Source organism: Talpa occidentalis, unplaced genomic scaffold (genome assembly GCF_014898055.3).
Source record: "Talpa occidentalis isolate TD23 unplaced genomic scaffold, MPIMG_talOcc4v2.1 talOcc4.2, whole genome shotgun sequence".
Lineage (NCBI taxonomy): Eukaryota > Metazoa > Chordata > Mammalia > Eulipotyphla > Talpidae > Talpa > Talpa occidentalis.
This window is the reverse complement of record NW_023602073.1, coordinates 85,066,256-85,092,258: the sequence shown is the minus strand read 5'-3', so window position 1 is coordinate 85,092,258 and position 26,003 is coordinate 85,066,256. Positions and strand designations below refer to the sequence as shown.

At 37.7% G+C, this 26,003-nt stretch overlaps 1 protein-coding gene across 1 annotated transcript in view; it reads right to left on the bottom strand.

Moving 5' to 3' along the window:
- The window catches only part of KCNQ5 (potassium voltage-gated channel subfamily Q member 5), a 504,482-nt gene that overhangs the window by 14,472 nt on the left and 464,007 nt on the right, over window positions 1–26,003 (bottom strand). The window contains 1 exon segment of the mRNA XM_054698932.1: window positions 7,793–7,901. Coding sequence (XP_054554907.1) covers window positions 7,793–7,901 — 109 coding nt within the window.

The window sequence follows — 26,003 nt, the reverse complement described above, 5'->3', positions numbered from 1 at the left end:
GTGTTGACTGTTTTTTCTTATTACTTCCACACTCTCCCTGGGGTGAGACTTGTATAAACCATTGATTTCTGTACTAATGACTACTATTTTGTCCCCACTCCAGGTTTTTCTCCTGGGCTTCAGATCTAGGGATCCTGCTGGGCCCTGCTGTGACCCCTCAAATTCAGTGCGAGGCACCATGCCCGGTGTCTATCTAAGCCAGCTTCTGTCTGAGCAGGTGCCCAGATATATCTTCCTTAATTCTTTCTGCTCTTTCACTCCATTGTCTCCAACCAGTAAATTTCCAAATCTTATCATTTTTTGCCTGAAGAGCTCTGAAATCCTTCTTCACAGTCCTTTATCATAACTCCTGGCTCAGGTTCCCAGCAGATCCAGATATTGTGACATGAGTCCTCCCTTCCTAATTAATCCATTCATTACTCTGCAATCAGAATCATCTCTCCGAGTTTTGAAGAAAGCACCATTCTGATACATTCACTTCTTTAACACAGCCAATGCCTCCATACATTCGTGCTTGTTATTATGGTTCCTGCTCCTATCCTCAGCCTCACCTCTCCTCCCCTTATCCCTTTCTATCACATACACTTTCTAATACTCTTACCTCTGGTTCCTACCACCTACACACACACACCACCAATAACCTATGTATCATACATATCATGTCTACCACACCTCTGCTTGCATATCCCTTCTTCCAGAAAGCCTTCCTGGATGCCACCTCCCACATAAGTGCTGACATTTTATCTGCCCAAGTGTCCTGGATTTCTTTTATTATAGTGATATGTTGCTCTGTACATTAATTGACTTTTCGGGGAACACCTCATGACTCTAATTAGGGACTCATCTTTCTTGTTAATGTTTGTCCCCATGCCTAGTGCAGAACAGAAGCTCAGTATGGATTTTCTGAGTGTAAGGCCCTCTGGGAGGAACTTTAAAGAGTCTGTTGTCACGCCTCTGTATGGGTAGGGAGAGAGAGGAGAGGTAATTTCCACCCCTCACAGCTGTCTTATTTCTTGGGAGGTTTCCTGGAAGGGCAGCAAACTCACCTAGAGTAAAAGGGGGAGAGGTCTAATTGGAACATTGCTTCATGGTTGGGTGAAAACATTGTTTTCCCATCCCAGGTGGCAAAACTTTGAGTAATTCCTCTGACAGGTGGTGAGGAAATTACTGACAGTGTTTCCTGAGGAAGGAGGTGCAGGCTGGCAAGACTGGTTGGAACTGAGCACCCCTCAGATGAGAGAAAGGAGTGCTCCTGTCTTGTGAGGTACCATGGGAGCAGGTGGAGCTTGGGAGAAGGTCTGGCCAGAGCAGAGGAGGGGAAGTGGAGGCCACAGGCTGGGAAGGCACTAAGGAACTCTGACAAGTGGAAGGTTACAATAGCTGACATCTGCGTAGTGCTCACTCCCTACGTGCTCGGCATTGTTTGATGTGCTCTGAGAATGTTATTTAATCCCACTCCAATCCTACAAGGTCAATACTATTACCACCCTCCCTTTATTAATAAGGAAACAAGGCAGAGGGAGGATGTTGTTCAAGGTTGCAGAGACTTGTTTCTGGGGTCATCTCTCTTGAGCAGCTCTAGGGAGGGTGGGGACAGGGCCAGAGTTAGCTAAACGGTGCCAGGAAAGTTGGGCTGCAGCTTCAAGTGAAGAGTTCTTTGAGTTTTCATCCCAGACTTTATTTATTCATTCAATCCTTTAGAAGGCTGATTTGGCCTGGGAAATAAAAGGTTTCATATAGGGCCTCCCGGTGGCGCAGCGGTTGAGCGCTGGGTTGCAAAGCTGCCCGCAGCCTCTGCAGCACCAGTTCGATCTCTGGCTGCTCCCCGGCCACCGGAGGAGGGTCCCACATGGCGCACAGACCTCTCCTGCCGCCCGCTGCCCCCCTCAGCAGTGTACTTCGGTTCTTCTGCCTGTTCTGCTCCCCACTCTGGCTCTGGTGAATTCTCTCACCCTCCCACGCTTCTGACTGTACCCAGTGCTTGTATAAATAAATAAATAAATCTTAAAAAAAAATAAAAGGTTTCATATAAGTGAAGCGTAGCAGGTCTGGGCTTATTACATAGAGATTTTTAGAGAAGTGAAGAACATGATTCAGTCAACAGCTTCTCAAGGTCATTTCTCTTCAAAGTAATGAGTGATCTCCTCAGGTTGTTTTGGGTCTCTTCACAAAAAACAAAAAAACCAAAAAAAACCAGAAAACAGGTATGGTGTTCTGATCCATTTCTCGATGAGTGACAGAAAACATGTTTATAGCAACGAGCTGACTAGAGAACAATTGCTGTTGAAGATCTCATTAAGAGTGGCTTTGATTCTGGATGTAGAGATTCTATGAAAAAAATACTGGTAAGAAGAGGGAAGCTTTCCACTGTAACATTTTAATATATAATAGAGCTTTCCCAGGTTGTCCAATCCTTTATATGGCACTTGGATGCTGCCTTGGTGAATGTATATGAGAATTTAGTCAGTTCAGTACAGAAAAATAAATATTTCTTTTGTATTTTGATTTTTTTATTAATTTATTCCCATACATAGAAGTGAAGTGATGTTACAATACATAAGTGATTTACACTGTGCAGTAATGTGTTATGAAATAATTTATCTAGAAGTCTTCTGTGTTTTTAAAAATTATTACTCTGTGACTCTAAGTATAAAATTGTACTGAATATGACTTTCACATTTATTTCAAATAAACGAGCGTTTGTTAATTATTGTGTGAAATTTTGCCCAAGATTCATATTTACATAGTGTTTACATGCCAAGGGCAAGCTTGGAAGTTAACAGTCTACCTCTTCAGATATTCTCAAGTAATCCAGATGTTTGCTATTGTGAAGTAACAAATCCAGGTAATTTATGGGCTGATTTTAATTAAAAATTTTTAAAATCAAATTTTATTGACTTATAGAACTGTGTTATTTGGGGATATGACTTCCCACCTCAGCATGTGTACATGCTTCCCTTGGCTTCCACCAGACCTCAGCGTCAATGCACCATCACGTTACCCCCAAGTCTCATCCCTCTCTTTTCTGGTGACCACTATATTTATCACAGTCATTTTTGTTGTGTTTTGGCAGTTTTTTTCCTTTGGTTATTTATATTTCACAAATGTGTAAAACCATCTGGTTATTTTCTTTTGCTCTATGACTTATTTCACCTGGCATAATCACCTTACGATCTACCCATTTTGTTGGACTTATTTTTAACCCAAAAAATTATGTTGAAGTACTTTTTGAACAGCGATAAGAAAAATGGTATCTTACCATGTGATATGGCTGAATTGTATACCCCCTAGTGTCATATGTTAAGACCCTAATCCTCAGTATTTCAGTGTGTAACTATATCTGCCTTTAAATGGAGCCTTTAAAGAGGTAATTAAGGTAAAATGAGGTGTTATGTGAGGGTGTCTGTACAGTCTGACTAGTGTCATTTCAAGAAGAGGAAATTTGGCCACACGATGTGTGGGCGGCACAAGGGGAGGCCGCTGAGGACACCACTACAGGTGGTCACCTGCATGCTAGGGACAGAGGCCTCAGAAGAAACCAACCCTACTGACTCCTTGATCTTGGACATCGAGGCTCTAGAACTGTGAAAAAATACATTTCACAGTTGTTTGCTTAAGCCACCCAGTATGTGTTATTTTGTTATGGCAGCCCTAGCAAATGAATACATCACAATATAGAAAAAATGGCGTGTGTAGAATATTCAAAAATTTATCATTTTATTTGCTGACCTCTTTACTACCTTGCCAGTCTTATCTTCCTATTTAGAAATTAATTTCTGAGTGGATAAAAAGAAGTCTCACATTATTTGAATTAAATCATTAACAAGATATAAACTTGTTAAAAATAAGTAGTCTTAGGCCTCCCCAGTGGTGGGTTGAGTGCCATGCTGTGAAGCTGTCCGTAACCTCTGCAGTGCGGGTTTGATTCCCCATCGGCCAGGGAGAAACCCACATAGCGTGGCAGACCTCTCCTGCCTCTCCTGGCCTGCTGCTCCCCTCGGCAGTGTCTTTGGTCCCTCTGCCTGTTCTGCTCCCCGCTCTGTCTCTGGTGGATTCTCTCACCCTCCCGCACCTCCGACTATACCCCAGTTCTTGTAAAAATAAATAAATATTTAAAAAAGTAGTCTTTATTGTCAGAGATGAGTTTTAAAACACATTTCCAGTAATTTTATGCACTCCCACTAAATATTTAGAGAATAATCTGAGGCATGTCTAAAAGAACTATACAAAATAAGTTTTCTTTTGTCTTTTAAAACAACTTTTGGAAATGCCTAAGAATAGCCATTGTTCATCACCATAGAAATTGATGTTATTCATTTAAAAAATGGCTTATAGTACATTTGGGTCCAGAATAGTACAGAGATTGTCCTTAACTATCTCATTGCCTGAGAATCTTTCATCTCACAAATAACTAGAAACTAAAAATGACAGATGATTAGAAAGTGTTAATAGCCAAAAATAAGATTTCCTAGCTTGCTCCTTGTGAATGTAACAGTACTACTTTCCATACTGTCATCATTGAAGTGGATACATATTTTCTGTTACAGATTTTACTTTTGATTTGACTCTTAAGAAGAACTATTCTTATTATTATGAGCTACTGAAAGACAAAAGACATGTTTAAATATTCATATTAAATCATCAAACAATAAAAAAATAACAGGGAAAATGCCAAAACAAACTTGCTATTTTTGACATGAGCAATAGATGGCTCACACCTACAATCAGTAATGTTACTATAAAGCACCCTTTCAGGTGAGCTGTATGATGTGGGCATGTTCTGGCAAAAATCATTCCAGTCAACTGATGTTTAGCTTATTGATTTTATTAAACTTAGGAAAAGGAAACTTCTGCATCATGCTCCCTGTAAGATTTAGTGATATATATCTGCAAACTCCTTTCTAGAACTAATTTTATTGACTGATCTTTTAATCATGTGTTTTTAGAAATTAAGTACTATCCCAAGTTAAAGAATTTCCAACTAAGTTACTACTGAACGTAGTTCTATGCATTTCTGGAATTCAATCATTGAAAATGAAACTTAGAAGTGATTAAAAAAACCCCACTAAGTAGAAATTGGCCATGGGGGGAGTAAAACATCCCTCTAAAGTATCACAAAGGAGCAAGCAGAAAACTTCAGAGGTCCATAAAAAAGGAGAGACATACATAATAAGGTTCTATTGAAAATAAGACCCAAGAAGGAACTGAAAAGTAGGAATTCTGCAAAGGACTTTACAAGAATCAGTCAAGTTTGAAGAGGAAGTTATAGGAAAGTAAATCTTAAGCTGCTGCTAAAGTGCTTAGCTCGCAGAATAAACCTATTTCATATATTTTTTTTTCAGCTTACAATTCTTTTTATAGGGAGTGAAGCAAAAGCAGAAAGCTTCAAAAGTCTTGGGAAATGACACAAATTGGGTTAAGTATGACTTTATGAAACTTAATCTGTTCCCATTAGATAAGATTTTACAGCGCTTGCTGCAAGTCAGACTAATATGTGGATGAATGGTACCATATTCACTTTAGTGTCTCTGATAGACAAAATTAATGAATGCAAAGAATTTCAAGGTAACTCCTAGACTAGCAAAAATCAGATTTTTCCAATAGAGTCCTGACAGAACATTCTACAATGATGGAAATGTTCTGTATCTTTTTTGTCCAATACAATAGCCACTGTATCTACTGAACACTTTAAATGTGAATAGTGTGATGAATGAATGAAAAAAATCCTAATTTTATTTAGATTTAACTTTAATTAGTTTTCAAATTTAAAACCCTCATGTGACCAGTAGTCACCATACAGGACAGTCCAGTTCTAGATCCTTCCTACCCCACTTAACTGAAGGCTTCAGGCATTATTTTCCAATATAGGCTTAAGTTTCCTAGGCTAAAATATTTCTCAGGTCTTTTGGGTTTACCAGCAATGGGCTGATTATAAAATCTTCCAAACTGGGATGCCCTCAGAAAGACAAGGAGTGTTATTAACAACTACAGGGAGATAAGAGGTATAATCTAGGATGGTCCAGGGCATATAAGAAGGTATGGTCCCCCTACCTGTGGGGACTGCTGCTTGAGGATTCCATTGGGAAGTGGGTTTTATTTTCCTTTTGGGGGGGTTTCTGTTACAGATAATGTTTAAGTATCTTCTGGGATACACACTTTCATCATACTATTGAGACAGGAAGGGTACCAGGACAAAAACAGGACTAGACAGAACTTTGCTGTCCCATTGTTTTTATTGAGCTGGTAAATAAGAGGTTAAATAAATCTGACTCCAGGCCCAGACACCTGCTACCATACATTTCCTTGGCACATAATTTAAATTTTTTTTCCTCTAGTCCGTGGATTCATGAGCTCTCTCTAAAGACCTTGAGACCAGAACAGTTCAAACTAGAGCTGTGGGCACAGTCTCTATGAGATGTCCACCCATGAGATGGTCATGAGCCTTGGAGGACAAGTAAGCTGCAGTTGATCGACGCTCATAATTAGCAACAAGTAATGGACCACACTCCAACAGACAAATGCACTTTGACCAAGACCACTTTCCTTGCCCTCTAAGCCAATAAAGTTGAATTCCTTTGTTCTCAAACCCCAGCCCTAAAATCTATGTAGACACTTTCCCTGAGCCCCTTGGGGAGCCTCTTTTATTTAAGGAGCTCTCTCTGGAGCTCTATTTCTTCCTCTGTCACTTTTCAATATTTTTTTCCTTTAACCAGCATCTTGAGTTCCTCAGTCTAACCTTAGGTTAGAGGAACTCAAGGGACTGGGTTTATTTTGGGGAACAGGGCACCAATTTTTCCAGGTGCCCCTGGATATTCGGTCTGGACCAGGACTTTTGGGTTCTCAACAGGTGAAATGGTGGGCTGAGGAAGCACCCTCATCATCTGGGGCCTGGGTGAGACACTCCCCAGTTATGCTATGATTTTCCTTGCCCCCACACTTATTTACCAAAATCTGTCTAACTCCCCCATATATGCTTTCCCAGCGATTCTCAGCCCTGGAATCATGATGTTAAATGACCAACTGAAAACAGAAGTAAACAATCAATCATACTGATAGCTTAGATTAGACCAAGTACCCAATCACAAAACTGGTTTGGGTATTTTAAGTTTTCCTGTGCTTTTTTTGGGAAAGGGCAGAAATAGCCAAAAAGATGAGAGGTATTTCTTTGCAATACAGTCATTCAGCATTCCTGACAGACAAGAATTCTCCCAAAGGGATTAAGCTGGGCAGACTGTGTATGCAGTAGTTTCTTTAGTCAAGATGCTAAATTTCAGGGGAGGGGGTGAGTGGATCCTGGAAATATAAATCTAAGTTGCTTTGGGCGCTCTCTTAGATTTCTGCCATCAGTAGAAGCATATTAATATCAGCAGTTACATTTCAGCAGTTAGGAGCAACCCACTGCAGAGTGCTTTAGTTTTCCCATTTTCAGAACTCAACCTGTTTTGAAATAAATGAGAGGGCCTTTTCTTTAATACAAAATATAGACTGTGGACTGGAGTATCAAGGCATAAAGATAATTAAAAAATTCCAATTGCAGCTACACACTAAATGTCCTTAAAGCAACAAATTCACATGGCAAGCCACCCACATTTTATAACGTTCTTTGTGTTGAATACAGTAGAGTTTTGTATTAAGAAAAAGATATTTCAAAATGTAATAGACATGTGGATGAATAGGAAAAGGGAAAGTAATTATTCCAGGAGATTTACCTGCAAGAAAAAGAACTTAGCAGCAGTAATTCAAATAAGCAGAGGTAGATCTCTGAATCATTTTGTCAAAGGTTTTCACTAACCTGATAGCTCGAATGACAGTTTTAAGTGGTGGGGTGAGGTCTTCTACTGATACATCACACTGGCATCCTTTTTCATCATATACATCATCTGTGCCAAGCGCTGTGTCAGCTACAAGAGAAAATTGCCAGTTAAATACCACCACCACCAGCAATTTGAAACATGCTGCTGAATTGCTCACACAGGAATGGGATGGGGTGGGGGAAACTCACAGACTAATTTATAAATCAAGATATGTATACGGTCAGCCAATAGTTTCCTCAATATTTCTGTCTTTTTTTTTATAACCTCAACAATTTGATGTGATCAACATGGCTGCCTTTCCGAGCTGTTTCCCATGGGGAAGATGAAGCTGTTGATACAATGACTTTCTGATAGTGGTGATAGAATTGTGCTGATTCACCCATGCTCTTTTGCCCAGTTCTTTTGAAACTAACAGTCAGCATTTAAAGAACAGCTGTTTGGAGTTAGGGAAACAGTCCTTGGACATTTAACTGAGTGAGTTGTATCATAGAGCTTGAAGCCCATGACATTGGCTGCTACTAGCCCCATGCCCTGAACAAGTGTGCAAGTCAGATCCAAGAACACTGAGTACTTATCAGCTACTGGATACAGGCAGCTCAAGAGAGCTTGCTTAAGGCAATATAGTCAAAGCTGAGAGCAAACTGGATAAGAAAATCACTTCCTCATAAATTAAGGTTTGGAAAAGGGGTAGGGTTATAGCGCATATCAAATTAGTATGGATTTATAAAATTAATAAGGAATAAACATATCATTACAGCTTTATTTTCAGCAACAGAATATTGCAAATAAGTTAATATTCCTGTAATGCAGAATTAGTTAAAGAAATATTGGCAGGTTTATAGAATGGATTATTAGAAAATGTTACAAGTGAGGTTGAAGACGAGTAACTAGGAATATATCACAATGTATTACAAGAGATAAAAACCTGTACTATGTCTATCTGAGATTAAGAATGATTTTATTCTTTTTGCTTGGCTATATTTAAAAAAATTTCCATAATGAACATGTAGTACCTTGGTAACAAAGTAAATGAAGCAATAAAAATGTACTCATGGGAGATGAGTTTTTAAGCTTCCAAATATTGTTTAAGCCTCTTGAAATGTTGACATAACACCAAAGGACTAATACTGCTTTGTGCTGCCTTTGCTCTGCCCAGTGCTCACTTGCTATGTCATGAAAGGGAGGAGCTTTGCCATGGGCTAGTTGGGTCCTGGTTGGGTCCAACATCCGGAAAGGCTGTCAGGGATCTGTTCACTGAAGCAGTGCTTGTATTTAGAATGCAGTTAGTACATTTAGTTAAACTATATTACTGTGTTTATTGTGTACTGGGAGTGGAAGTGGTGATGGGGAGAGACATGATGAGATATGCAGGTTCTTCTTCACGGACCCCTGGCTTTCATACCCTCAAACCTAATAAGTGGGGGAGATAGAATTACTATCATTACGTCACAGTAATGGTACTAATAGTGTCGCACATTGAAATGTCTGCCAGGTACTTAGTTTACTTACTACAACTCTACAAGTTGGTGTGATATAGTGCCTGGTTTTTACAAGTCAAATTGAGGCTCAGAGAAAGTAAGTGCTTTACCTGAGGCCATAATGATGGTTAAGTGTAGCTGGTAAGTCACAGAGCATGTTATCAAAATCTATTTCCCTGCGGCTCCAAAGCCCTTTACATTAAATTACCTAGCATCAGAATAAAGTCAGGGTTCAATAGTGGGTTAAATCTTGGCAAGCAATGTGTCTGGAAAGAGCAGGAGAAAGAGTTCACTACACATGCGGTCCTCTGGGTGCAGCCTGTCCCTGCTGGGTGCATTCACTACTTTACAGAGGAGTTTGCCACAGTTTAAATGAACATAAATTCATTAGCTTTGACTTTCATTCTGACTCAGTGATAACCTTGAGGGTAGCTGGCTTATTTCGCTTAATTGACCACCCACACAACACAACCCTATAGGTAGGCTCTAAAGCCAAAGAAAATGCCCTTCTAAGACAGAAAAGGAGAAGACATGGGAACACAGAAAAGATGCAAACAAAGACTGCAGGGGGCGGTCTACAAGCTAAGAACACCTAAGATTAGTGGCAACCACCAGAAGCTGAGAGAGACATGGGGTGGTTTCTCAGAGACTCCAAAAGGAACCAACTTTGGTGATACTGTAACTTTGAATTTCTGGCCTCTTGAGCTATGACAATACACCTTTCTGTTGTTTCAAGTCACCCAGTTTCTGGTAGTTAGTCATGGAAGCCCTGGAAAACTAATACAATTGGGAAAACTCTTCTTCATAGTTTTTAATTCTTCATTTGGGGACAATGATGACAAAGGTAATAATTGTAATAAGCAGTTTTAGAGGAATCTAATTATGTGCCAAGAACTTTGTTTTAAAATCCATGAGATGTGTATTGTTACATCCTCTTTTATAGATTATGAAATTAAGGCATATAAGGCTAAGAAACCTGCCCAAGGACACACAGAGAGGAAGAGACAGAACCAGATATGAAATTCCAGCATTTGGGTTCTGGAGCTGCACTACTGAACTCTGCCTGACCCTGAGTCTCGCTCGACTCCTAGATTTACCTTTCTTGCCTCTCTTGCTGCATCTGGAGCCCTTTCTCCTGCACTGCATTTTCCCTTCACATGGCTGTGGGTGCTCCTGTCTGTCGTGGTCTCAGGTGAAGTGATTCCACAACCTTGAGTAATAGCAGGATTTGGAGCAGTGAGGTTACCATGGCCACGTGCTGTGTCAGTCCATTCCCCAAAGGAGACGTGGAAGTAGACAAATCCTGGAACTGCAAGAGGTGTGCATGGGTGGGAGAGCAGGGGGTGCTAACACACAGGCTGGGTGGCTGACAGGAACCTGGCTTCCATTTTGGAGCCGTATGACACATCAGATGTTAATTACCCAAAGGAAATATCAAACAATGCACTTTGTCAGGATTCTCAGCACAGAATACACAACAGTACTTTATGCTACACCTCAAAAGAGCATGTGACTGCTTTCCTTAACCTGAACTCTAGTGAGAGGTACTTCTAACACAGTCCCATCTCATGCCTCTCAGAAGACTGGGGACACTTCAGAAGTTAAGGGAAGGCTAATGCGGCAATGCTTGTATCAGTGATTTATTAAACACACTATAACATCACGATGATGCAGGTCCAAGAAATTAAGTAGCATAAAATATGGGATCTTTTTACACCGAGGTTAATGGGAAACTTTCCCAGCAGGTGTTTACTTTCACAATAAGTACAAAAGTAAAGATAATGAAACTACAGTGTTTGTACTCGTTGTAACTGGAAAAGGTTCTGTCCCAAATGATTATAAGACAGTTTCCACCTAGCCTAATGCTGTCCCTCCTCACCCTCGTCCTGAACCCAGTGAGAGCTTCAGGCTATTCAACTGGTTTTGAACAAGGCTGGCAGAAGGTGGGAGTTAGTCACCAACTACATTATGTTCAAATGCATCTTACTGTGGAATTTTATTACACCACTGATAACTTGATTGTTCAAGGCATAAATTAAACTATCAGTCTTAAATTTTTTTTAAGTTTAGTCAGAGCAAATGAATGGGAAATATAACCTTGCTGGCAAGTATTGAAGCAAAGGCTGAATTAGGGATTTTTTTCCTGCTTCAAAGCCACAAAAATGGAGAAAATGCCATCTTTCTGCCACATTAAGTATCTTGAGATGTCAATTTTCTTTCAGTGAAGTTAATAATACATTAAATGCCTTTCTCATGATTCCTAGAAGCTTAAACCCTTGGTGAACTCTAAGGCACCTGGGTGGGGCTAAATTTTCAGCCAAGGCTGGCACTGCTTTCCAACCACATATCTGGCTCTTTGCCCTGGCATTTCGGAAGATGTGGGTTTTGGGGACATAAATTTATGTAAGCACTTATCTGAATAAAACCTGGTCACAAATGGCAAAATGCTCATGCACTGAGGTGCTTGCTAACATCGAGTTTCCTGTGGGCAATCAGCCTGGGTATGGTAGGTCTACCCTAGAGCATGGTCCATGCTTGGAGAAAAAAAAAATACACTGCTTCTTCCTATTAATTAGCAATTTCAAGACTTGCTTTCTAATACTTTGTTTCCCTATGTTTTGGAAAATCTATCTTATGGTATTTGGAAAGGACTGCTTGGACTTTAGATGTGAAGAGAGAGGAAAGAACATTCTGGAAACTCTTACTCTGCCCTAAGACCATTTTTCTGATCTCACTATGAAATTTTGTCATCAAGAAGGAGGAATTTATGAAAAAAAAAAAAAAACAGGTGGTTTCTAGTTCTCTCTCTAGGTCACCTCTTCTTACAGATTATATTTATTTTAATGTTTCTTGCAGAAACAGTTATAATGTATTTTGAACTTGGCAGCACATTAGAAACACCCGGGGAGTGTTAAGGAAAATCTCAATAACTAAGATGCCCTCAAGACCAGTAACACTGGGAAACTGAGGCCTTTCATCCATTATCAAATTTTATTTTTTAAAGCTCCCCAGAAGGATCAAATGTGCAACCACAAGTGAGGGCAACTGATTGTAAGTGAAAAAGGATAATTTCTGGTTTCTCTTAGGCAGAGCTGAGGAATGTGTTTGACTGACCCATCATTAGGTTTGGACTCATGCTCCATGTTTCCCTGGGTAACACTAGTATATTTTGCACAGGAACAATTTGAGCCAATATATGTGCATCATAAGACAACAGGATTGCATGAAAAAAAAAAAAAAAAAACCAAACAAACAGGAAAAAAAATCCCTTAAGAAACAAGTCTTTAGGAACAAGGTTTGGCCTCAGCTTTCAGAATTCCAGCTATTGTCTTCTATCCCTTAGCCATCTGAAACCCACTTTTTTCATGCCTTCACATTAGTTCTCTCATGAAAGCACTCACTACTGCTTTTACATATAAGATGCTTACATGTTCACAGACCAGAATAAAATCAAACTGTCAGAGCCTAGCAGAAAGCATTTGTTTGGTCTGTGGAGGAATGATAATGTCCTGATGTTTGGGTCAATAGAAGAAATTATAAAAGAGGCAGCTGACAGCTTTGATCAAGAAGATGGAAAATGTTACTGCCTGAAATAACTAAATTACAATGCAAAGAAAAATGCTTGCTTAGGAAACATGGAAAGATATGAAAAGACTTAATACTTAAAATGTATAAGAAGCTTATCTGAATGGATCATAATCCAAAATATAAATATACAAAGAAGTCAGGAAAATGAATGATAATTATTCAATCGTACTAGAAATAAAAAATATACATAAATTAAAATTACATGAAAGTATGGACATACCTATATAATTAGCAAAAGAAGAGTAACTAGAATTAACAAATTTGAAGTGAATCTGGTATGCTTAGACATTACTAGTGACAATATAAATCAGAACAAAACTTATGGCAATGAAAAAATTAAAAATATTATAATCAGCAATATTATAGTTTTATACCAGAGAAATTTTCTTTGGAAAATAATTTCAAAAAGAAAATAAGGCTGGTTTAATGTAATCATGTTTATTGAATTGTTGCCTAGTATAGAGAAATAGTTACATAAATTTCAATGTTCCAGTGTAGGAAACTGCAAAGTATAGTATTTTACACTTTCCATAACAAAAATAATATATCTTTTTTGAAGTAAAGTATTTGAAAAATAGAGAAGCAATTAGAATGAAAAAAAAAATTCTTCCCAGGTTCCAGAACTCAAAGGCAAGCACTATTATAATATTTTTCTAATAGGAAAACTATAAGGGTTAGAAATTCACAATACATTTTTATATTAGGCATTTAAGAGAAACAAGCAATGCTTCTATTCCCTTTTGCTATGGGGAAACCACATTTAAGTGGCCAATATTAGTGCTTGTGATAACTAATTTGTTCCGTACTGATATGAATTATAATTTATTTTCCAAGGATTTCTTCTTTCTGCTGCTGGCTGTATTTTAACGAGCTTTCCCCTACTATCATTTTCTAACACCTTAAATATCACCCTAAATTTAGAGGTCCCATTTGAGCCATGTGCTAGTACAAAGGTAATTCCTCTAATCCACCTGGAATTTAGAATAACTGCTTGAGTCCTGTGTAGATGCCCAGTTTCATTTCATTATGTCCTTGGCCACGGCCTCTAATTTTCTGTTCTGCGATAGATGCTGCTAGGTCACCAGGAGACGTACTATTTGCGTCTCCAAAGCATTCATAAGGCACCCAGAAAAACACTCCCGATAATATTATTGTCCTTTAGCTTTTCCCTTTACAAATACTTTTCATTTTAACTTTGTTTTTCTCTCATTATGATAATAACACTTATTCACCATACAAACTTTGAATATTTGAATTTTTAATTAAATCATCAAGGATGCGGAAAAAATTCATTTACAGTTCTAATGTCCTGAGACAAATCCTATTAAATTTGTCCCATTCAGCCTCATCTAGCTCCAGATACTTCAGACTAGCAACAGTTTCTTGAGGTGCTTTTCAAGCATCATCTCCTTTGGATCTTCTCCCAAGGGCTACTGTTTACACATGCTTATCCATTCTCCTTTTCTTTCCTTTATTTTTGGTTGATATTACTGGGTGTTGAATTTTCAGTGGAAAGCTTATTATTATGCATAGGGTCCCACAGAAGCAAGGGGCACTAAAAAATGGGAAGAATGTGAGTATATTTAGAACCATTTAAATTTCAGCACACATGCGGCTTTCATGCAATTTTGAAGAGTGGAATTTTATTTTGCAGTTTAGCAATTACTTTTAAGTTTTCCAGAGCAAAGAGGATGAGTTGTGGAGGAAGTATGCCAGAATTTAGAGCCAAGAGCCATCTCTGCAGTTATATGCCCTTTGTTTCCTACCTCCCTGAAACAGGAGGCCTGATCCTCGAGACTGACTCAGCCCTGTCTTCCTGTGTTGTGGACACAGATCTCTTACCACTGTTTCATTTTTTATTAAAGATTTTATTTATGCATACAAGAACTGGGGTACAGGCCAGAGGTGCGGGTGGGGGTGGTGGTGAGAGGATTCACCAGAGACAGAGTGGGGAACAGAACTGGCAGACTGACTGAAATACACTGCTGAGGGGAGCAGTGGGCGAGAGAGGAACAGGCTCTTATTCTCTGATGTATCTCAAGCTCCTACATCAATGCCCCTGGAACATGGGTAAGCAAACTAGTATTTACTGTGTGAACCAATAAGGTGAGAGTGACAGCACTCCACTCTGCTCAAGCCTCTTGATTACAAAGTGTTATTCACTAGCTAATGTCTAGATTTTTGCCTTATTCTCTTCTTTTGTATGGCGCTTTTTTCTTTTTCCTAAAGATGATCATTCATACCTAGATAAATTTTGAAATCCTACTGTGCAAAAATCAGTTTTTCCTCATGCTTAATTTTTATTGGATTTTAAAAATAGAATTTCCCCTCAGTGGCCTATGAAAATGTTTAAGAGGTGAAATAAATTTAAAGTCGAAGAAGAATGAGAAGACATAATGACCTCTATAAGAGAACTCACAAAATATCTGTTGAATATTGTTCACAGCACTTATTTTTAGGTTGAAATGCAAATTGTAGCCCACTTTAAATTCTTGGGTCTATAATTTTATTTAGTATATAAGAATTTTAATGTCAGCACAAAAATTAAAAGGGATTTCTATCTCTAGTTGTCCATATTATTCATATTAACATGGAAAAAGGTAATTCAGAGTTACATGAATGGAAATGTAAATATATTGCAGAGAGATAAAGTGTAAATACATGTGTTACTTTTGGATATTTCACTTCCTTGTACTTTTTCAAATGTGACCTTTCTCCCAGTACCTTATCTTGTTAGAATGGTGGGGACAAATTGTGAAATTTCAGTCATGTGACCATTGTTTACTCAATTCTGAATCTTAGGAGATTTGGAGTAGATAGATTATAAGGGAGTTCTTGTTAAGAATTAGGAAATTATCTCATTGAATTCCCATAGAAAAAAAAGATAATGCTAAAAGGAAATTAGTGATGAATCTTTGACAAAGGAGCAATGAATATGCAATGGAGCAAAGAAAGTTTGTTCAATAAATGGTGCTGGGAAAACTGAGCTGCTACATGCAAAAGAATGAAGCTTGACCACTACCTCACACCATGCACAAAATTCAACTCAAAATGGATTAAAGAACTACACATAAGAACTGAAACCATAAAATATATAGAAGAAAATACACACGAAACACTACATGACATGCACCTCAGTAACATTTTTAAAGACACATCACCCAAAACAAAGACAGTGAAGGAAAGCGTAAGCACCTGGGACTACATCAAATTAAAGAGCTTCTGTACAGCAAGAGACATTAACCAAAACAAACAGACACCCCACTAATTGGGAGAAAATTTTCACACACAATACAAATGATAAGGGACTGATCACAAAAATCTACAAAGAGCTGACAAGATTCACAAAAACAAACTAAATAACCCAGTAAAAAAAATGGGCAGAAGAGCCAAAAAGAAACTTCTCCAAAGAGGAAATGCAATAGGCATATGAAAAAATGTTCAACATTACTTGTAATCAGGGAAATGCAAATCAAAACTACAATGAGATACCATCTTACACCAGTGAGAAAGCACATATTAAAAAAACTAGCAACAACAAATGTTGACGAGGATGTGGAGAAAAAGGAACTCTCCTGCACTGTTGGTGGGAGTGCAAACTGGTCCAACCACTGTGGAGAGCTGTGTGGAGGTTCCTCAACCTGCTAAAAATGGAGCTTCCATATAATCCTGCAATTCCACTCCTAGGTATCTACCCAAAGGACAGGAAAACATTAATCCAAAAGAACACCTGCACCCCTATGTTTATTGCAGCACTCTACTATAGGTAAGCTATGGAAACAACTCAAATGCCCAAAAATAGATGACTGGATCAAGAAGGTGTGGTATAGATACACAATGCAATATTACTCAGCAATAAAAAAAGATAAGCTCATGCCATTTGCAGCAACATGGGTGGAGCTGGGAGGGATCATGTTCAGTGAAATAAATCAGAAAGAAAAAGAAAAATACCGGATGGTCTCACTCATCGGAGGAATGTAGAGGATCCAAATAAGGGATCAGGAAAGAAAAAAATAATAAAGTAAAAATCAAAATCAACAGGCAACTATAAACCAGAGACATTCTGCCGGGCAGAGAAGGGAGAAGAATCAAAATAAGGTTGGGAAGAGCACAAAGGACCATGGTTATAGTTCATGGGTGAATGGGTGGTGGGAATTTCACAGGGACTATAACTGAGGTGAAAATGCATACATTGAAAATGATGGGAAAAAAAAAGATGAAATGATGTTAAAAAAAGCTTAAAAAAAAAAGAAAATTAGTGATGTATTTGGGGATATATTTCTGTTAGATTTTTCCTAGGCTATTGAATTAAAATTATACCATATTTTTAAAAAAATCATGAAAAATAGACTTGCTTTCACTGACAAAAAAGCCCAGTTATTCATATTTGCAACATAGATTGGTTTCAAAATACTCTTGAACTTTTATTTATTTATTTTTAAAGATTTATTTATTCATACAAGAACTGGGGTACAGGCCAGATGTGTGGGAGGGTGAGAGGATTCACCAGAGACAGCAGGGAACAGAAAAGGCAGAGTGCAACACACTGCTGAGGGGAGCAGCGCACAAGACAGGAGAGGTCTGCCCCACCCTGTGGGTTGCTCCTTGGCCGATGGGGATTGAACTGGCACTGCAGAGGCTGAGGACAGCTTCACAGTGCAATGCTCAAGCGCCTGCGCCACCAGGGAGGCCCTACTCTTGTACTTTTAATAAAGCAATATACCAGTTAAAAAGCCTATTTTAACATTTTGAATAGGTAATTGCATTTTCCTATGTATTTTTACTGAATTAGATGTAATTTATATAGAAATGTTAGCACAATTACAGACAGGTAGAATGCAAAATTTAGCTATACTTATGGCTTACATTTTATTTTATGTTATCTTACTTTTTGGTATTATGACATACTTAATATGAAACAGAAAGTTTGGGACCCAGAATAAACAGCCTAGTACCCAAAACAGAAATGAAGAGGTACATTCAAATACACTATAAGAAGAAGTGCAATTTACTTGTTTTTCTAAAAAGAAGTCTGTATTTCCCATAAATATCACATTCTGAAATGTAAACCTCCCTCAGCTTGATGGAAGACTCAAAGAAAAGAGAAAATACAACTGGTTTTTGAGTGGACTTGATTACTCTGTTGCTGGCATGACCTAGTAGCAGTTTTCAATATCTTTTTACTTTCATCCACAATAAGAAACATGTTTAATATTGGGACCTGTGAATGTGTGGGTGCATATGTATGCTCACAACACACAATTAAGACAGAACTTCCCTTCTGGGTTAAGGTGGTAAATAGAACACAAACATATAATCTTCATCCCTCTGAAAAGCCCACTAAAGCTATAGTAATGGGATGCTTAAAAAAGACTTTTTCTCCATTTATAAATGGAGAAGAGGTAGTAACAAAATAACGTTGGAAATCAAAGCAGATGGCTAAGCTAGGTAACTGACTAGCTGATATCAGAAAGAAAACTCTATGCGAACACTGGGAAAAGATAGGAGATAACACACTTCGGAAAGCTTAAAAGGCTCAGGAATCAGCAGCACAAGGCACCTCTAGGGGTAACCAAGACAAGAAAGGTTGTGTGTGCAATCTGTTGCACACCTCATAGGCATATGCTCCTTTCCTTTTCCAGCAGGAGACTGACTGGAAATCTCTGGATGAAGATCACTGGACACTGTTGGAGGCTGCGTATTATACTAAAAACTGGAGTATCAAGTAACCATATATAGTTTAAACTTTGAGAAGCCACTGCCACCTGTTGCCATCATAACAATGGAAGCAAGATAATTACCCACCAGACAGGAGTTTGGATAAGTATTCTTTGGGGAATCTGACTAGTCTAAGAAAAAAGAGCTAAAGATACTGACACTAGAAATTTCTCAAGAAATGACTGACTAAAGTCAACTTATGTGGAAGCTCAAAGTTGATCAGCCCAACTACATATTCAGAAATTCAGTTACTCTTTTCTTCCAAACTTCATTATGAGGATACATCCAAGGTCTATTAAATATCTGAGGAAATATTCCCATACAAAGACAAAGATCAAAATCAACTAGAAAGAACCAGAATTTAAGGGAAAGAAAAATTTCAAGCATTGTTATTAATACCTTCATGGACAAAGCAAGATCAATGAAATAAAATATGAAGATAAAAACAAAGGGACACTTAGCAAACAGTGACAATAACAACAACAAGGAACCTTATAAATGACAGCAGGAACAAAACAGAAATGTCAATATGAGGTTTGGATGTTAATATTGGCACAAGTTCCTAGAAAGTTGAGCAAAAAGATAAAGAATTGGAAAGATAAGAAAATCAAAGGCCAGTTCACATGTCCAACCTCCATATAATGGATTTCCACAAGAGACAAGAGAGAATATGAAGGGAAGAGGTTGTTAACAAAATCAATATTCTAGAACAGAGGGTCATGAAGTACCGGTTTAAAATGACCCTTTGAGTATACACTGGAGTGGATAAAAATAGACCCATACTGAGGAATATCATGAAAATTTAGAATACTGGGGAAAAAATTGGATTCTACAAGCTTTCAAAGGTTGAAAACAAAAGTGTTGTAACATATACAATTTGCAAAGCAATGTTATCTCAATAAAAACCAAAACAGGTGACACACAACAATCAGAATGACTTTTGACTGAAGTCCAAACAACAATGATGACAACAAACACATAAGGGTGAAAAGTTTCCAAAATCATGGAGGGATATTATATCCAAGTTAAAATTCTATACCAAGCCAAACTATCAAGCATCAAGAGGCTAGAATAAAACCATTCTAAGACATGCAAATTCTAAAAAAAAAAGAAGAAAGAAAAAAAGGGGCCTCCCTGGTGACGCAAGGGGTTAAGCACAGCACTGTGAAGCTGTCCATAGCCACCGTAGCAGGAGTTCAATCCCTGGTCAGCCAGGGAGCTGACCCACATGGTGCAGCAGATCTCTCCTGTCTCACCCACTGCTCCCCTCAGCAGTGTATTTCAGTCAGTCTGCCTGTTCTGTTCCCACTCTTGCTCTGGTGAAACCTCTCACCTCCCTGCACCTCTGGCCTATACCCCAGCTCTTGTAAGCATAAATAAAAAATAAATCTTAAAAAAAAATCGCTCTCCTTGTACTCTTTTTTTAGGAAGATAGTGGAGGATGTGCTTCATCAAAATGGAATGTTAATCAAGAGAGAAGACTCAGGTACAGAAGAAACAACATGAATCACAGAGTAATAGTGAAGGAGACAGTGTGATTGCAGAATATCACGTAGAGAGGGTAACTGGTTGAGGTAGGATGAGTGTGACCCAAAGGGCAGGCACATTGACAGCTGTCAGCTTTCTTACCTTTCCACTTCTTTATCTTTTTGTTTTACTTTTTAGGAGTTTGGGCCAGCTTCATCATCCAAACCTCTTGATGAGATTTATGTTTCTGCTGTAATTTCTAAGGTTCGTTGTTGCTGTTATTGTTGCTTTGTTAATGTTTATTATATGTCTCTTCTGTCATTCACCAGTCTCTCTCTCTCTCTCTCCCTCCAGCCTTCCTCCTTACCTTCCTTTCTATTCTCATACCATTTTTTTAACCTTAAAAAAATATAGTTATGCACTGCATAACAATGTTTTGGTCAAGATGGACACATATATGAGGGTGGTTCTTCTGTATAGCCTAGGTGTGTAGTAGGCTACAACATTAAAGTTTGTGTAAGTACAATCTGTGATGTTCACACAGCAACAAATTACCTATTTTTTTTTTTTTTTGGACCAGTATCCTTTTATTTATTTATTTAATTTTAAAAAAATATTTTATTTTATATAATTCTTATATCATTTTTCATTTTTGCACAATGCATGCACTTTCATTTTGGTTATATTCCCCATACAATTGCACCCCCTCCTTATTTTGACCCTAGTCCTTCTCCCCGCCCCTCCTCCCCTCCCACCCCCTGTAGTGTGTCTCTGGTTTATAGCTGCTTGTTGAACAAAATTATCTATTAATACATTTCTCAGACTGTATCCCCATTGTGAAGTGACACATGACTATACTAGAGTTTTACTTTCTGTAATAAGGGAGTAAATCAAAAAAGAGAAAAATGTGAGTACTTGTAGACTGGGGATTCAATGTAGAAGAACATCAAAAGGAATTAAAAAGAAAATGGCTGGGCAGCAGGCTTAGAGAGTAGCCAGATAAGCTAAGAGGATGGGATTTCCAGGATGTATTCTCCAAAAAAAGTAAAAATGAAACAGATCAGTTATCTGATGCAGTTGACTTTGTGGAAATTTTACTGAGACATTATTGGAAGTTGTACGAAGACTATGAAAGCAACAACAATAAACTGGGCATTTATTTACTACAGGAAAAGCAAAAATAAGAAACAACAGTACTACAACATAATACGGAAGCATAATGTAGACACCGGTTTTGACTTATAAAAAATTACAAAACCTAGATTAGAAGGGCAGGAGTTTCTACAGAAGTTTCTACAGTGGGGGAAAAATAAGCTAAACTTTCATCTCCTAGAATATGAAGTAAAAAAATAATGCTAAAAACCAATTAATTATAAATAAGTCACTAATATACATAAAATACTGAAAAATACAGAAAGTTGTAAATACCAGAAAAACTGTCAAAAACAGGAACAGTTCTTTCTGGAAATGAGAACCTTTTCAGGTAGAATCGGGAGTTGAGGCAGGAAACCATCATATTCTGTTATAGAGGGCTTATATTATTTGGTTATTTATTTTAAAATTTGTAGGTTGTAATAATAAATTCATATTTGTAATAATATATTAATATGCAATTGTAAGAAATAATACTAAGGTCCTTGTACCCTTTACTCAGTTTTCCCCAATGATAAGATCTTATAAAAGTATAACACAGTATTACACCCAGGAGGTTAACACTGATACTGCCAAGATACATTCCATCTCCACAAAGTTTTTTTCATGTTGCCTTTTTAGAGCTGCCCACTCTTCACCGGTGACTCCTGGCAACCACTAACCTGATATCTATTTCTAAAATTTTCATTTCGAGAATGGTATGTAAATGAATCTTATAGTATGTGACCTTTTGAGACTGGCTTTTTTTTTTCACTCAGCAATAATTCCCTGAAGATTCATCCAAGTTGTTGTGTGACTTGTTCACCATTATTGCTGAACCATATTCCATGGTATAAGTGTACCACAGTTTGTTTAGCTATTTACCTGTTCAATGATATATAGGTTGTTTCCAGATTTTAGTTAGTATGAATAAAGGTGTTAGGGATATTCATGTACAAGCTTTATCTGAACATAAGTTTTAATTCTCTGGAATAAATGCTCAGGAATACAATTGCATGCTTAGTCTTACAAGAAACAACCAAATTCTTTTTCACAGTGACTTCACCATTCTACATTCCTCCCAGCAATGGATGAGTGATTCAGCATCTCTGAATCCTCCACAGCATTTTGCGTTGCACTATTTTTTAAACAGTGGCATTCTGATATGTGTGTGGTTTTATCTCCTATAGTTTTAATTGGCACTTCCCTAATGGTTAAACATCTTTTCCTGTGCTGATTTGCAATCTATAATATCCTTTCTGGTGAAGTATTTGTCTTTTGCGCATTTTCTAATTTTATTTTTAATGATTGAATTTTAGAGTCTTTATATGTTCAAGATACTAGTATTTTGTTGGTTATGTGTTTTCACAAAATATCCTACAAATGTAGTCTCTCAGTCTTCAGCTTGTCTTTTCATTCTTTTACCAGGGTAGTTTGCAAAGTGAAAGTTTTAAATTTTGATGAAGTCAAATTAATCAATTTTCCTTTGCAGAATAGGCTTTTGGTACCAGGTATAAGAAATTTTTTGCTTATATCTAGATCCCAAAGATTTTCTTTCATGTTTTTTCTATATGTTTTATAGCTTTATGCTCTGCATTTAAATCCATGATTCATTTTGTGTTAATCTTTATTATTTGACTTTTAAAACAAGCTGTATATATTACTTTGATAAAGTAAACATTCTTTAAAAAAATCTAACAGGCTCATGAAATAATACTTGTTCTTACAACATGTGACACTTTCTATCTCCTATTTTTTTTTTTTTTTTTTTTTTTTTGTGGGACCCTCGCCGGTGGCCGGGGATCGAACTGGCGCTGCAGAGGCTGGGGATAGCCTCGCAACCCAGCGCTCAACTGCTGTGCCAGCAGGGGAGGCCCTCTATCTCCTATTCTATCCTACCCCATACCTTCCCATCTTAACCTATAACCTTACACTCCACCTTGTTCATTTCATTTTAAAATGCTCATGGTACCATTAATCCATTTTCATGGCCTTCTACCATAGTTTAAAGCACTCTATAGACAGTCTTTCCTGTCTGCTATACATCACTCATCTTTGCTTTTCTTCAATATTTCTTTCTCTGACTTCTCAATCACCATCTGCTCTTCTTTGACATAAAAGATAAAAAAAAAAACAAACACCTCTTTTTTTTCTTGTCGTGAGGTTTCTTACCTGCTTCTTTTCCATGTGTTTTCCTACTAGGTGGCCAGAAATGCACATGGTCTTGTAACCGCTAACATAAAAGTTCTAAAGTATAAGTGAGAACACCTGTAAGTTCAGTGCCACCTACAGTATCTACAGTCCAGGAAAATGACAGGCACGCTCTTCTTTCTCTTTCAAGTTTTGTATCATTCTCTAGTCACCTCAGAATTAGAATACCTTTCTCAAACAACTAAAAATGGATCTACCATATGATTAAGGGATCCCACTCCTAGGAATACCTAAAGAACACAAAAATAGTGATTCAAAGGGAAACCTGTACTCTTATGTTTATGGCAGCACTGTTTACAATAGCTAAAATATGGAAAAAACCCCTATGTCCGTAACCAGATGAATGGAAGATGATGATGTGGTATTCCATATACACAAAGGAATACTAATTAGCAATCAAAAAGATAAACTCATGCTTTTTGTGGCAATAGAGATGGAGCTGGAAGGTATGATCCTAGGCAAAATAAATCAGTAGGAAAAAAAGAGAAATATCAGATGGTTTCATTTATATGTGGAATACAGAGAAATCAAACAAAGGGTCAGGAAATGACAAAATGTGCAAGCTGACCATAGATCAGAGACAAACAGCAGGAGAGGGGGAGGGGTCAGAACAGGGGAGTGGAGAGCACAAGGGACTGTGGTGATGGATCATGCGTGCTATGGTGGTGGGAGAACTATGGGGACTACAACTGAAGGGAGAAATCAAATACTGTGCAAAAATGAGCAATGATGTAAGAAAATAAATAAAATAAAATAAATAAAAGTGCCTCAGCTATTATTACAAACACTTCACACATGGTCAATTATTGAAAGGAAGGTAAAATAGATTGTGCACAGTGTCTGCCAACCACAGGAAACTTGGCTGCTGGGGGATTCAAGCAAAATAGTAATCTAACTGTATTTGCCAAATACACAAACCAGCACTCTTGTAACTTGGCAAACTTGAATTTTATTGTGTTTGTTCTTAGGCTTGCTAATTAGCAAGATTCAGAAATACTAATTCACACTAATGGGAGATCTATTATGTAAGATACTACTGAACTCAAACATTTTCCTTTAAGATCAAAGATCCCATTTACACTGATTGAATTAAAATAATTCCTGCATTATCAGCATCTTAAATTATGTTCATTTTGATACAGATTTTGCTCAGTTTCTCTATTAACCTTGCTTACTGGCTAGCAGGATTGCTGGCAAAATTCCATGGAATAGTTCCTGACACCTAATTAAAAGGAGTCATTCTGATTTGAATGATGATATTAAACACTAGAGTTTTCAAAAACAATTAATATGGTCTGTACTGCTAAAACTGCTGACCACACTATAATAATATCTTAATAACTGCCCATAAGGTAAAAAGGAAAAAAATGCAGTTTTTTCCCTTTCTTCTTTCTAACATGCTACTATATTCATTATCTTTTTTCAAATGAGAACACTGGAGTATGTTTTTATGTGTTCTTCTAAAATTATTGCAACTACAAAGCAAGACAGGAATTTCATTATCTTTTAAAAAATCACTAAAATATCCACTTGACTGAATGCTTCAGCATTCTGTGATTTACCAATAAACACTTCTAATAATATCACTCTACGCTTCACTGATGCATGTCATATATGGTTTTTTTTTTTACTATTCCAAAGCAATTTTTATCAATAATGTTTAATAAATTGACTTCTGAATCACTTACTGATTCTTACCTATTCACTATTCATTCATCAAGTAAACAATAGTTTCTAAGGAACCATATGTGCCAAGCATTGTGCTGTCATAGAGTAAACAAAAACCTTTCTTCCAGAGCAAATGAACTATTTTTGTCATCTTTAATAAAGGCAACGATTCTTGATAAATTGTAATAGCATGAGGTATAAAAAAGGTAACTTCATTCTTCCTGTGATTATATAAATTATTCAACAGGATTCCTAAAACTCACTCTAAGGAATAAAGTTTGTATGAATATATAACTTTTTTTTTTTTCCAATAGAGGCATGTTCTATTTATTTATTTGTTTGTTTGTCTGTTCTGTCTATACATGCACTGGGTACAGTCAGAAGCGCGGAAGGGTGAGAGAATTCACCAGAGCCAGAGCAAGGAGCAGAGCAGGCAGAAGGACCGAAGTACACTGCTGAGGGGAGCAGCGGGCGGCAGGAGAGGCCTGCGCGCCATGCGGGACCCTCCTCCGGTGGCCGGGGAGCAGCCGGGGCTCGAACCGGCGTTGCAGAGGCTGCGGGCAGCTTCGCAACCCAGCGCTCAACCGCTGTGCCACCGGGGAGGCCCTGAATATATAACTTTTAAACTCCACCGATAATGTTGCAAAAAACACCAACTTCCACTAACCATACTTAGGAATTGTGATCCTAAGAATAGAAAAAGGGAAGATGAAAACATGTGAATTTATCAAGCATTGGAATTAAACTCATTAAAATTAATGTAGAAATTAGCATTAATGAATTGACATAAAATACCAATATACTCAATTTATTGAGCATCTCTTTTCTGTTGGGCATTATACAAGGATTTCACATACATTGTATGTCATTTTTATATACATAATTCTATTAGGTAGGTATTAATCCTGAGAGAGAGAGAGGAGCACAC